Genomic DNA, 15,473 nt, shown 5'->3' on the forward strand with positions numbered 1-15,473 from the left:
ACTAAGAATCTTCAAAAGAAGCAAAATTAATTAATTAAAATAACTAACATTATGTATTCCTATTAAAAAAAAATTGTGTAATACATTAAGTTTGAAAAATAATAAAGAATTAATAAACAAATCACCCATAAATCAGTGAATGCATTTTCAATCTAAAACATTTTTAAAAGAAATAAATACTTTTTTTTTTTAAATTCTACTCAAAAAATTTAAAACATGCCATTAAAGGAGTGGCAGATCAATTTTTAATTCTTTGTAACCAATTTCCTATAAATTGAATTTGACTTTTCATCTACTAAATTATTTTGAAACTTTTCGATTTTAACTTTCAATTTACTGTGGATAGATCAATAGCAGAATTTATGTTTTCAGTTTACAAATAATGCATAAAAAAACATAATAATTTCTTTCTGACACTGCCTTTTTAAAAATTTATAGACATCAGTCAGTTTAAACACTAAGCATCAAATAATAAAACTGAAATAATACGTAAATGAAAGATTTATATGCTTAGGCTACTGTTTTTAGGTAAAGTGACAGTACTTTAAGTATTTGAAAAACAATAAAATAAAAGCAAATTGAAATTTATACAATTGATTATAAAATTTTAATTATCATTCTCAAATAAACAAGCAACAAAAATTTTATTCATTATGTTTAGGACTACTATTTATTATGTTTAGGACTACTATTTATTATGTTTAGGACTTTATTTACTATGTTTAGGAATTATTATGTGGAAAAATCTAGCTCAAAGTCGCCCGGCAGCTAATTGAGAAAGCCTTGGCTTGCACTAGGCTGCAGTGCTGATGAAGAAGAAAGACTACATGGTCACTTAAATATATTTTCTTCGCATTATGTAGTCCTCTTATGTAAATACTCATTGAATTCACATCTTAAATGACAGAATTAACTTAAATAGTTTTGAATATATGGTTACCATGGTTAATTATACAAGATCAACATTCATTCAATGTTACTTGCTACCAAAATACCAATAAATATTGACGTCATAAATGACATCATTAAAAAAAACAATAATGGTTGTTAACACCATTGTTATAATTTACAAAGAACTTTCTCAATGAAGGCTACATAAAATGAGGAAATGTTGGGCAGTGTTGGGTGATATTTGAAGACAAAAATATTAATAATAATTAACAAAATTCTAGTTTCATACGTTCCTTATGAAAACAATTTAGAACTTAGCAGAACTCCATATTATATGAAATATTCTTCAGAACTACTTTTTCTCTTGATATATCATAATGCAGGAGAAACTTTTTGTAGCAAATTCTGTCTCAGCTCAATTGGTATTTTTTTAAAAATGTAAAGTTAAGAGAAAAATGAATTCAGGTAAACCTAAAATAAAATATCAAAATGTGCTTAACTTATTGCAAGATTACTTTCTCACTGCATAATCGTATCATGTAATATATATATATTTTTTTTTGCATTTAAATATTTCAGAAAAAAAATTCAGCATTTAATTGATTTAGTCTAGGTTTACCTGAAAAACATGATTTATTCTAGGTTTACCTGAAGTCACTCTTATTGTGCTTTAAATTTTAAATTAATTACACAAGTGAAAGAACATTTGCATTAAGGCTTTCTCCCGCAGTAAGACGTCCTCATATAAATCTCACATCTAGAAAATTTTGCGTCATTTCTTTTTCATTCATAGAATAAAAATTCTCCCACTTTATTCAAATAAAAATTGTTTAAGGAAAACGTATACAAAATGTTCTATGAAATATCTTAACATTAAAACTTTTATCCAAAATTTTATTGCACACCAAAAGTATACAGTTTTCATTCAAAAATACTATTCTGCTGTTACAGTTATTGCACAACATTAAATAAACTATCAGAAAGTACAAAAAAAAATAAATAACCTGCGTTAAATAAAAAAAAAATCTGAATTCAACAAACATTAAATCAATGAAACAGGAAAGACTTTACATTTCACACTTAACTAAAAAAATATTTGTGTAAATAAAGTTCGAACAAATTTTTATCTGATGAAATATGTTACACAAAAACAGTGAAATGAAAAACAGTACTTTTTGAAAATCACTTAAATGCATTACTTCTCAGATAAATTAACTTTGTAAATGAGGAAACATGGAACACATCAGGGTAATTTTGAAAAAATGTAATAATGCCACCTGGATACTTTGACTTAAAATAATGTTGAACTTCTTGGGATGCAATTTTCAATTTCTCATAAAGGAATGACGGGACCACACCATTATTAGAAACCAATATTATAATAAAAAATTTTAATGTTCTTAGTTCCAAAACAGGAGAATGGACAGATTCCAATTTATCAACATTAGTGTGATCCTGGCTAACTGAGTCCGTTTTAAATATTGCGTTCGTGTGGGCTTCCTTCTTTGAGCAGTTTAAGACGGAATTTTTTGCAGTATCACAGTTAGAAGTTGTATGCTCGAGGTTAGGAACGGCACACACTTTCATTAACTCTGAGCCAGAACATACAACTTTATCACAAGGCACATTTTCAGATTCAGGGTTTCCGGACACAAAGACTGAGTGTTGAGGTGTTCCCTGCGTGAAGTATTTATCTTCTGGGCACTTTAAAAATGAGTCAACTAAATTATCACAGTAAGTTCTATGCTCTTCACAGACCAATGCATCAGTAGAGCTAATAGATGCAGTCTTAGCTCTACTACTAGCTTCAGTTGCCAAGACACCTTTACGGCGCATATCAACAAAAACATGATTGCAGAGATCAAGAACTTCAACAGTTAACAGATCAAATTTATTCAAACTAAACTGTGAACTTCTTACTTCAGACTTAGAGGCATTTATGAGAAGATATGAGTTATCCTTCATAATTTGACTAAACTTGAGCAACACACGGGAAAAAGTCTTTTTCAAAACTACATAACCATCACTAGTGACTGAAAAATAGTTATTTCTCTGATTGAAGTAATTGAAATCCTCATTATTTTTAAGTATATCACTTGCAAATGATGTATTTAAAGACTTCATTTTTTGAAATAGCTCACTGCAATGACAAGACTTCATAATTAACAAAATACATGTAAATACTAGCAAACCCTTCTCTTCATCCTTTAAATATTCACCGTATGGCAAATTGATGTCATTTTCATTACCACACAATGATATTTCATCAACACACGTTGTATTCATAAAAAGCCTCTTGACATCTTCTAAGGCATGCACCACAGCTTGAACAGCAAGATTTGCAGACAAAGCTAATTGGAAATGTTTGTAAATGAGGGCAGCGGATGCCTTAATCCGTAACTGAACAGAAACATCTTTAATTTTAATCATGGAATGTTTAGAAATAAAATTCTCTTTTATCACAGATACTTTTCCTGAACTTAAAGATTCATTTGCTTTTTGATCTTTAATAAAGTCAATTGAACATCGATTGTTGGACAAATTTTCAGTATCACTTGATTGTTTCTGAATAGCCATAAGCTCTTTATTTTGTATAGCATCATTTCGCTGAAGTTGAGAAACCTTTTCAGTTCCGCTAATAAAGAAAGTATTCTTTCGCATTTCATTAAAGATTACCTTTTGCATTTCATTGAAGATTTCTTTATGACTCTCTTTGGCATGTTTTTCTTGTTCAAGACTCTTTCTGACAGGTTTTTCCAGTTCACAACTCTTTGCGATAGTTTTTCTCTGTTCACAACTCTTTGTTGTAGCTTCTTCCAGATGAGGACCCTTTGTGGAAGCTTTTTTCTGTTTAGAGCTCATTTCAATAAGTTTTACTTGATCATGATTCATTCCTGTATGTTTTTTCTGTTCAGTACTACTTCTAATAGGTTTTTCTTGCTCATAACTCTTAGTAATAGGTGTTTTATGTTCTTCACTACATTTGGCAGATATTTTAGGCTCATTTTGTATATCTGACAAGGATTTCTTGTAGTTGGGTGTGTCACTTATTTTATCAGATTTTTCTTGCAGATGATTTGATGAATCGTTTCTCTCTAAAGCAAAGCTTTTAACATGACTGACACCTTCTCCTTCTGGTGAAACAAGATTAACTTTCCTTTTTAATATTTTTTCTTGGCTGTTTGCATACTCTTTAGACCGATATTTCACAAACTCAAATGGCACAAACTTTACAAAGCCATCACCAGTAATCACAAATATTTCTGGCTTTCGCTTAAAATACCAAAATATATCTTTGTCTGGCAGTAAATGGTTGACATCTTTGCCCACATGGATTGCCTGCCAAAATACTTTGCGATAATGAGATTTTCTTAATTGCTGCAGAGCATATGCGAAACACAGTAATTCTTTTTCACTACGGGTTAGCAAACACTTCTCCTTTTTATCAAGTGGAGCTTCACGATTTTTAAAATCATAGTTAATTTCACAACATTTAGCAACAAAGAAATTTTTATTTGGCGGGGGCAGGGAAACATACAACTTTCTAACATCATGCAAACAAAGAACAATAATCTTCATAACACGCAGGGATGGTGGAATATTCAAATTAATTAAATATACAAGTCCACTAGTAACTCGTTTAAAAGCTTGTGAATTAAACTCGACTGCAAAATAAGCAGGATCTGAAGATACACTTTCAGAATTATATGCTACTTTTTCTTTTTGTGAATTTTCAGTAAACATTCTGTTTGAAGGTTTTAATTGTTTATTTTCAAATGTAACCGAGATGGACATACATTTAGCAGTATCAATATGAGGCTTTGGGCTAATATCTGAATAGTTTTTCATATCTCTAAGCTGAGGAAAAGATGTAGAGCCATAGGCAGTGGCATCTAATATTTCATTACTACTCGCAACAGGGACAGTCAAGGAATTTGAAATTACTCTTTCAGAGCCATCTGTTGCCTTTTCTTGAAGTGAATGTATAGTATTATCTATTAAAAGTTCAGGCTGAAAATGTTCATTATCAGATGGACCCACAAATTTAGCATCAAGATTTGGCTTTGGTTGAATTTTTGGTTTATTTTTCAGGTCTGTAAACTGCAGCAGAGAAGATTCAGATCCACTAGCAGTCATGAAAAAGATGTCGGATGATTTGTTATAATTTCCAGCACGACAATTTCTAGACATATCTATAATAAATAATGGATTCAACTTTACATGCTCTTGGTGAATTTCAAAAATATCATGTCTAGCTTGAAAACTTATGTACTTTCCAATAGAACTCAGATTATCAATTTCTATGCAAGTTTTCATACACAACTTTGTATAAATATCTTTATAGTGCATTTGTGTTTCAAAACTCAAAAGATAAGCAGAAAATAATCTCAATTTCTCTTCGTTACTTAATTTTATAATTAAACTTGAATTATAAACAGCAACTCCATTTTTAACCACCATTGATGATAAGCATATATTGATAAACTCTATTTGATCAGCAGGCTCCAATGCCACCAAATACTTCTTTACATCATCCAAACACTGCATAGTTATTAAAACTGAACGAGGTTTAGATTTTGCAACACATTCGAAACATTTTGATAAAAATGCTAAGCCAACATGAATTTTTTTTATGATTTTTGCCACGATTTTAGAATTATCACTCTCTAAATCACAATCATTGAAAGAAAATGATGGTTCACCTTCCGGAAGCTTTGAAGCACAATTTTTGGAGTCATTGGCAATTTCAGATAGTGCTTTTGAAAAAATAAGACCAAATCTTTCACTTTGTTTTATAAGATCATCTCTCTCAGATACTGAAGTGTCTTGGCTTTGATCTAACACTGAAAAACAGCTTTTTTCTTTCACTTCTAACAAATTATCTTCCATAAGCAAGGATCTGAACTTCTCGGGACTCAGCAGAAAATATTGACTGAACAGCTTAAATTTCAACCCAAACTTAGGAAAGGGAGTCAGTTTTACATGCTCGTTATCAAGAACATGAAATACCTCATTATGCTTTTCAAAATAAGAAACTTCAACATGTTTAGAGTTTAAAGCTGTTGATGAATGATTCTTGCCCTCTTGCATAGACAAAATTAAATCTGACAAAAGAATTTCATTTGAAATAGCTAGCTTATAAGCAAAAATCAATAAATCCTTCTCCTCGTTGTTAAGACTGTATATTTTGGAGCACATTGCATTATTAAGTAAAATTGCACCCTTTTTATCAAAAGTGAGAGGTTTCAATATTCTTATTACAAGATCATACTTTTCAATGGATGGTAAACACGTGAAATATGTTTCAGAATTATGGAAAACATGGACGACAAGACTAAGAATATAAGGATAAGTGATCACTTCAAAGCATTCTGACAAATATATAATACCAGATCTCATTTGGGTCGCAATAATTTCTCGAATGGTGGGTTTATAATCTGCTATAAAAGCTTCGTTCAAGGTCTTCATCTCTGATAGCATATTTTCCAACTGTTCTTTAAACACTAGTGTAGTCTGTAACTTTTGAATAAATTCAGTTTGAAGAAAACTATTTCCTCCTTCATTTTCAAAGAGTGCTGTAACAGTATTTTCAGAAAAATCTTCAAAACTATCATCAGTGATGCTATAAAAACTAATTTCAGAAAACAAAAGCAGGGTCACAAAACCTTCGGAGTCGACGGAAAATTTTTCATTCCACTCTAGCATATAATTGCATAGATCTTTAGGCAATTCAAAATTTTTGAATAAAAGTGTACAGCTTTCTAATTGATCAAATATATCTTTGTAATGGACTTTTTTCTTTTCACTTAGAAATGCTACAATACACAACAACTTCTTTTCATCATCAGTTAAGTCTGTTGACATTTTGTATTTATCAAAATAATCATTATAATTACTATCTTCATAGCAAAAGACAGCAATATTTAATACCAAATCGCGATCAAGTGAGGACATTTCAACAATTATCCTTCTGACATCTGCAAGAACATAAGCAACACAACTAAAAAGAAGTGGAGTAAGCGACAGCTTAAGGGCATTTAACAGATAGAAAATTCCATGTTTCATTCTTACAATGCAGCTCAACAATTGATTTTCTGTTATCTTTTCTGACAGATGTTGAAAATCTGACTTTGAAATAAGGAAAGCTTCAGAAATGCCAGGCTTAATAAAAGATTTGAAGTCTTTAATCTCTTTTGCAATTTCTGATTTATTGCTACTAATGCTATTCATATTAAGATCAGTTGCATTCATATTCTCTGTCCAAAGTTCCAATTCAACGCTATTTAAAATTTTAGAATCAAAGGAAGAAGGCAAATTTCTTAGTTGGAAGTATCCATTCTTACGAGTCATAAAAATTCTATTTCTGTCGGACAGGTAGGAATAGTGACTAGAATCAGTATTTAGCTTTCTAGGGAAATGCCCTTGGAGTTCAAAATATCTCTCAAAGATTTTTCGATAATGTAACTCTCCACCTTTGCTGACTATAAAACTTATCAGTAAAAGATCTTTTTCTGCTTCTTTCAAATCACATAGCTCCAAAGAATCAGGCAAACAAAGAGAAATACTTTCATTGTGATTCCTGATAAAGAGAGAGGTGCATTCCTTAAGAATATTAGATTGTTTTGCAACAGACAATGCAGAGAATTCCCATGCCACATCATCCAGTACTAGGAACATAATAGATAAGAGACGAGGGAAAGATTTCACACTGAAATACTGCAATAAATAAGCAATGCTGCTGGTTATTTTTTTACAAACTTTTTTAAGAATGCATCTAAAATCAAGATCAGTAATTGAAGAATCCACAATGGAAGTTTCATCAGGTGTGCAATTTTTATCCCAATCACCCCATTTTCGTTGAGGACACTTCCAAGAAATATTTCTACAATGTTCATCATAAGATTGAATACTCATATTTTTCTCAAACTCAATGTTTGGGAATTTAAAATCCTCAGGCATTTTCACCCAGTAATGGTCATCTAACAGAATACATGGATAGAGAGAGTTCAGATACTTCACTTGATCACTGAATGTTAAATCGGCCAAAACCGGGTCACCGTTCTCAGTATGTTTCTCTGCATACTTCTTCAATAGTTCTATAAAATAAATTCTGTCATGAAATCCTAAAACGCAGGAAACAAAAAGTAAAAATCTTTCATTGGGGGTTAGAAAACCCATCTTTATATCACTAGTTTTAACTAGCTTAAAAAGATATTTTTCTGATGCGGTGAAAGGTATGCATCTAAATATAGTGACTTGAGTGTCTTCGTCAAACTCAGATAGATATATTTCAATGTCCTTTAAAATGTAAAAAATACAAGCTTTGAGTTCAGAGTAATGTAAAACAATGAAAAAATGAAGGAGAAAATTAACTGCAGCACATAACCTTCTATATTCTCTGCATTCACAATTCAGACCAGGAACAAGTATTTTCGAAGCATCTAACTGGACAAAAGAAATAAAATTACTGTAATCAATTTTTAAACGCCCGTCAAAGATTTGCATTGCTTCAAGATGCACAGATTCAGAGTGGTCTAAAACAAATATATTGCTATTTTTTTTCAGAAATGAATAAAGATTTGAATTTGTGGAAAGAGATTCAGGTTTATCTTCCATGCATATCACAAGCTGACATAGATCTCGAAATTTCATTCTGCCTTTCTGAATAAGAATGTATGTGATAAATAACGAAACCTTTTCTTCTTTATTTAAATCAACTTTCTTCAATAAAACCGATTGTTTCGACAGAATTCTTAATTCGTTAGAACATAAAGCAAAATATTTCAGAATTGAACCTTTTTCACAAGAAGAAAGTAATGCATTCAAACTAATTCGTACATCAATCAAGGCATGGATAATGGTTTCAAAGAAAAAGCTATTAACAGGAAGATCAAAATATTTCAATAGAAAAGTAATGCCATTTGTCAATCGTTTACAGATAAGCTCGTCTATTTTCATTTCTCTAGCGACTTCAACCTCTTTCAAATTTTCATCATTTTGTACAATACCATCTTGAATATTCACATAGGATTCTTCAAAACTTGAGCCACAATGGCTTTTATTTAGCGGTTGAATGTCATTATCAATAGAATTATCATCAATTTCTTCAGAATTTAAGCAGGAATTTGGTTTTAGATCTGTGAATAAATTTAAATCTGTAGATGTAGCAAATGTACCTTCTTTAAAATTTTGGTTTATGTTCTTGTCCTTTGAAAGGGAAATCAAATCTGCACTTGGAATACTACTAATATTATGAGTTTCAGTTAATAAGATGGCTTCTCTTGCAAACTCTTGGCTATATTTTTCACTGTCGGCAAGTGAAATTACCTCTGTGCTTAGAATACCAATCGAAGCAGAGGTTTCACTAACTGATACTTCTTGAATAATCGAAATAGTTTCTTTACAATCTATTGCATCTTTGCCTGGAGTGTCAACAAAATTAACAGTTTTAATATCTGATGTCGCTGTGTTACACCCATCTTCAGTCAGTGAATATGTGTCAGGAGTTTTCGTTAAATTAGAAGATTCGATAACTGACATTTCCTCATCAAAAGTCTGGCTGGTATTTATATCACATGTAACTGGATTTATCTCAGTGTTTAAACTTTCATTCAAGTTGTCAGTTTCATCAAGTGATGCATCTCCATTGAATTTTTGAATTTCTTTGTCATTTGCAGGCGAGCTCACCTCGCCATTTGCAGTTTTAATTAAATTAGAAATTTCATTAGTTGAGCTTTCTTTTTCAAAAAGTTGGACAGTGTTTTTGTTATCTACAACTGAATTTGAACTAGTAGCTTCAACAATGTTGGAAGCTTCAATAATTGAAGCATTTTCTTTGAAAACATGACTACTTTCTTCCTTATATGGCAATAAATCTAAATCTGAAGACAAAGTTTTAACAAAATTAGAAATTTCAGTAACTGATGGTTCTACATTAAGCATGAGGCTCTTTTCTGGGTGAACTATAAATGAATTCAAATTAGAATCAGTAGTTTCATAAGCTGATGCTCCTTGGTTATTTTCATCTGTAAGAGAATTCAAACAAGTTTCCAGAGATTTGTTGAAGTTAGATGCTTCAGCAACTGACTTTTCTTTTACAAAAACTTGATTAGTTTCTTCCTTATTTATAGGCAAATCTTCCTTGTTTATAAGCTCTGATCTTGAAATTCCAAAATTAAAATTTTCAATATCTGGATCTTTAGAAAATTGCCTATTTCCTTCCTCATCTTTAAACGTATCAGCATCAGGGGCTTCTTCTCTTGAAAACTGTTGACTTTCTACCTTATCAGTAAATGCATTCAGACCATTGCTTACACTTTCATTCAGGTTAGAAGCTTCAGTGGTTGATGTTTCTCCTTCATAACACTTAGTAGTTTCTTGATTATCAATATGCAAATTTAAATTGGTATCAAGGGCATCATTAGAGTTAGAAGTTTCAACAACTGATGCTTTTTCTTGAGAAGGATGGTTACTTTTATCATAATTTGTGATTGAATTTAAATTCAGACTTTTTGTTCTTAACAATTCAAAATCATGAGCAACTGTTTCTTGTCTTATGAGCTGGTTGCTACCCAAAAAACAAGATATGTTCAAATCTACCGATGGTAAATCTGACAAAGTTATGACATCATTTTGTTGTATAAAATACAAATGTGGTCTGCATTTAAAATATTGCAATTTTTCCGAATCGGAGACTATGTTATGAGGTATAGTTTTATTGTGTTCTAAAGCTTTTTCAAATATTTTATGATAATGCACTGCACCACACACGCTTAAAATATAAACGAAAAGAAAGGAATCTTTTTCTTCTTCACTTAATGTAGTGTCATCGGAGATAGGAGTCCTATAAACTATCACGTCATTAGTCAGAATCGTAAAATGTTTAAAACAATCTTCTAAAAAATGACACCGATCAAGAAGTGGTACATGCAGCAAATAATTTTCAACATCTTCTAAAACAAGGAGGGTGAGTTTTGTAAGCTTTTCTTTATTAGAAAACTTAAAATATTTCAGTAAACAAGATAATCCATTAATAAATCTTTTCGAAAGTTTCAGTACAGAAAAAGTTTCAGTAATAAGCTTTTTGTTAGTAAAAGTACTATCTTTCTTAATTTCTGGCTCAGTATCTTTGGATGTGAATGTAGTTAGATTGTCTATTACAAATCCTGTTAGATTGTTATCGTTGTTTTGATTAGATAATTCAATAGATTTTAATGAGCCTTTCTTGGGAGCGTTTTCATAACTACAGGCAGGAAAAATAAAATTCTTTGTCAGTGATACATAACCATCATTTGATATGCTAATAATAGGATAATATTCTTTCAAGAAACTAAATTGATCTGAAATTGGTGAATCAAACACACATGCTCTTTCCTCTATGGGCATACGGGATTTTATTTCTTTAAATAACTTTTCAAAATGCACTATTTTATAAAACATTAATGTTCCAACAATACATAACAGTGTTTTCTCATCGGTTGTTATGTAAAATCCTTGAAAGTGTCGATAATCATCAACTAACACGTAATAGTCTTCTCTATCTTGTTCCGTAAAAGGAATAGATTTAAACAAGTTATTCTGAGCTTCTTCCCGCAATATACTCATTTCCTTTTTAAGGTATTCAAAAGCATGAAATATGCAACGCTTCAGTTCTAAGTAATGCAAAGGCTCATAACAATTCAAAAGGAAAGCAACTGCAGAGTAAATCTTCTGATAATTCCCAATCGCCATGCAAGGAAGTTTTTCAAACACATAACCTTTGTAAAGAAAAAAATCACCTTCCTCAAGGTTGAAAAAATTATATATCTGTAGAGAATTATAACTTTTGAACCTATCTACTAAAGGAGAATGACTCTCCTTGAGGAAAATGTTGAACAATTTTTCATAACTAATAAGCTTTTTCTGGGCTAATATTTTCCGGAAAAAAATAGCAACTTCCTGCTCCATTCTTTCTGATAGTTGTTAAGTTTAATTTAGTTTACAGATGATAAAACTTGAACACAACAGAATGAACCTTTCTTCTAATATACAGTAACTTCAGAAGTATGACAGAAAGTAAAAAATTCCTATGGCATACACTTTTGCCAATCATTATTAACAGTAAGTAGATATTTTTACCTGCAAAACAAAATGAAAAAAAAAATTTAAATAAAAAACAAATAAATAAAAGATAAACAAACAATTTTATCTAACAGTTACTAGCTATTTTTATTTAAACAACAATTTTAAAAAAAGCATACATAAAATGAAATAATTTTAGACTCTTAAAGTATTGATTTATAACAATAAAATTCTTTAATTTAAATCAGCAAAAATCCCATTTGCAACGAAGCTTATAATTTTTTTATTTATTAAAATACCATAAAAATAAACATGTATAGAAATTCTTCTCTATTCTTATACATTTATTGATATAATAAATTTGAATTTATTAATAAATCAGATAGGTACTCCACAATAATTAGAAATCTCTACCAGTCCCCTACTTCACACACCAATTAATAGAACATTAATAAATCATCCATTTAAATTCATCTATGCTATAAAAAAATAATCTTAATAAAGATAAAAAAAATTATGTAAATTTGTCTTAAATGAGAAATTTATAGAACTATTGTAATTATCTGTTTCTAGTACACCACTTCTCTTTTTAGAAAAAATTTTATGCCTTTTTTGCTTAATACAATTATTTAATAAAAACATGTGAAATTATAAAATGTATAAGGCAGTGCAATTATCAGACAGGATATTTATAAATAAAATCCAGCAGACATTAAAATCTTCTTTAAACTTCAAAAGGGTTATTTGAGTTATAATATTATATCAACTCCATTTAAGACTAAAGAAATCTAACTTTGCAACAAAAGTTAGTCTATAAAAATAGGATTAAAATCATTAGCCCTCCTCTTTATTCTTACACATTTATTGACCTAAGAAGTTAACTTTTTTTAAACCACATTGGCACAAAATTATGCTTTTGAAATTGTAGAGCCTGAAACTTTATGACCCCTTCTAGCCCAAAATGAGCTGTTGAGAGAATCGTTTGCTTTTTTTACAAAGATAAAATAATTTTTAACCTCAAAAGTATTAGTTGATATATACATTGAGAAGTCCCATTTTCTGAATCAGTGGGACTTCAGCAAAGCTCGAAAAAAGATATTTCTGAAAATAGGCATTTAAGGTCAAAGATCAAAATATCTATAGTAGTACAATAAAAAATAAATGAACAATAACATCAAGAACGTTTTGTTTGTGGTTAAACATTCAATTAACTAAAAAATATTTAATTTTATAAATGTCATTAACAAAATATAAAATAAGAAGTAAATATTTTGAACATTCTTTTTCTTCATGTTCATTTACTTATTTTTTATTTAATGTGAATAGTTAGCAGCAGATATTCAGATAAAAAAAGCATTAAATTAAAAAAAAAAAATCCTGTTTAATGATATATATTTATTATTATTGAACAAAGAGCTATATTGAGTAAACTCAGAGATGCCAACTTGCTCCAGACAGCAAATAAATATTTAAAAGAGGTAGTTTATCAATTGTGATTCTTGGTTTAATAAATTCAATTTGATAGATTTTTATCCACCACTATTGCTAAATAATTCATAGGCTTATATAATTCATCACTTTATCGTAGTTATGCTATACCTTTTAAAAAGCAAGCAAAAATAGTCAAATATTTGCAAAATTTTGTTTGCAAATATTTCTATTTACCGTTTCTTTAAAATTATTTTGGCGTGTCCAGAGCAGTTGGCATCTCTTTTTTTTGGAATTATGTCCTTCAGTTGCTCTTTCTAGCAAGAAGTCTTGCAGTCCAATACAAATAAGAAGCATCTCCAGGAATTGAGATAGTCTTGAAATAAGAACTATAAGCATCATTGAGGGAGGAGCAGTTCCATAGATGCTCGCCATTCACGTTTACATGTTCCTTGCATAAAATTTAATCATTAGAGTCAGTAAGTTTAATACAGTGCATGTGTGACTAAGGTAGTCATGTCCAGTGAGAAATTGGAAGGATGAGACTCCAATAGTTCTAGGAAGTGTTTTTGGGAGACAAGATGTTAGAAGGCCCTCCCAAGATTTAAAAACAACTTGATCTCTCTTGGAGGTTTCTCGCTGGTTTTGAATTTTTTGCTTGATTTAGAGTTCGGCATTTCTCAGGTTAGTGGGTGACACAGGAGGGTCCATGAAGGATGCCCTTTTTGTGAGATTATATATGTTTTTATTTCCACATAAGACACAATAGCTGGGAATCCATTGAAGAATTATTTTCTTACCAGTAGATAGTTGAGTGTTAATAGCAGTTTCATAATTGAATTCAATGACTATAGGCTGAGGTGCATAATTTTAGATAGTGCGTATTTCAGTTTGACGATCAATGAAGAAGGCAAAAGTCCCATTTGGTTTTTCCAAAATCTTCTGAAGAGCCAGGTAAATGGCAAAGATTTCTCTGTTGAAATTTTCTAAGACTTAAAGGTTCCTTAAGTTGAAAAAGTTTGGAAAAAAACAGTTCGTCCAGTAATTCACTCAGTTGAGCCATCTGTGTAGATGTGTACCTAATTGTTATTAGGGTATTTTTCATCAATGGTGGCAAGAGCAACAGCTTTGAGTTCTGTTTAAGTTACAATTGCTTTTTGAGTTACAATTTAAACTAAAACAAACCTATTAGGCATTTCTTTACAAAACAGGTATTTCTTTAAAAAAAAAACTATTAATATTCAGCTTCATTATCACATATTACTGAATAGCAATGTTCTAACTAAACGTTCTTAGAAAGGCGGCTAACCCTTTGATCCCTATAAATGCGTCCTCTTTGTAAAAATAAGTCGCTATTTCTTAAAAACACTGCTTTTTAATTCATGCTCCATTTTTAAGGAAAATTAATTAACTGTAAAAATAATAATTACACTAAAAAATTATCTGTGCTTATGAGTTTAATTCTGAAGAAGAGACTAAGAGTTTTTATGAGTTTCTATTTTTTAAGACATTTAATACATTTTTTAAGTGATTTTAAATTGTAAAATTATTTTTTTAATAAATTTTATTTTTCTTTTCAAAAATGCATTTTTAACTGTTTATTTACTAATAATTTTCAGTCCAAATCATAGAAAATTTTTTAAGCTTTTTATCAATAAATATATTTTTAATTGCATGCACAGGCAAAAAAGATATCCACGACTTAAATCTAACAAATTATTTGACTCTTCAGAAAAAGAGCAAATAAAACCATAACACCATTAAAATGCTGCACAAAATAGGAAATGCTTAATAATCACAATATAGTAAACTTCAATAATTCAATTCACAATACTCACAATACAGTAAGAATAACTTTACACAAACAGTAAATAAATCTTGATTACTTAGAAAGATAATATAGCTGTCAATTCATACCATCCTTCAAATATATTTTAATTATTAGAATAACTAAATAAGTAGAACTTCAAAACATTAACTGGACTTCTTTCAGAAATGAAATTACATAGCCAATTTATTCAATAATAAAAATTCGTAGTCTGAGTCCAAATTTCACGAGTTTCAGTTTTCTACTTCTCTTGATTTTCGCGGAC

General features: G+C 30.0%; 1 protein-coding gene across 3 annotated transcripts; it reads right to left on the bottom strand.

The window, feature by feature from the left end:
- Positions 1-1,444: 1,444 nt before the first annotated feature.
- LOC107455433 (uncharacterized) lies at positions 1,445-15,420 on the bottom strand. Of its 3 annotated transcripts, none has more exons than XM_043051876.2 (2): positions 15,298-15,420; positions 1,445-12,009 (listed from the first exon to the last, which is right to left on the bottom strand). In XM_043051876.2, the coding sequence occupies exon 2, from the start codon at positions 11,836-11,838 to the stop codon at positions 2,074-2,076; it is 9,765 nt and encodes a 3,254-aa protein (XP_042907810.1). In that variant the 5' UTR covers positions 11,839-12,009; positions 15,298-15,420; the 3' UTR covers positions 1,445-2,073. The 3 variants fall into 3 exon arrangements, with proteins under 3 accessions (XP_042907810.1, XP_015928480.2, XP_015928481.2); XM_016072994.3 differs by having other exon boundaries at positions 15,219-15,420; XM_016072995.3 differs by having other exon boundaries at positions 15,267-15,396.
- Positions 15,421-15,473: the final 53 nt, after the last annotated feature.

This window comes from Parasteatoda tepidariorum, chromosome 6 (genome assembly GCF_043381705.1).
Source record: "Parasteatoda tepidariorum isolate YZ-2023 chromosome 6, CAS_Ptep_4.0, whole genome shotgun sequence".
NCBI lineage: Eukaryota > Metazoa > Arthropoda > Arachnida > Araneae > Theridiidae > Parasteatoda > Parasteatoda tepidariorum.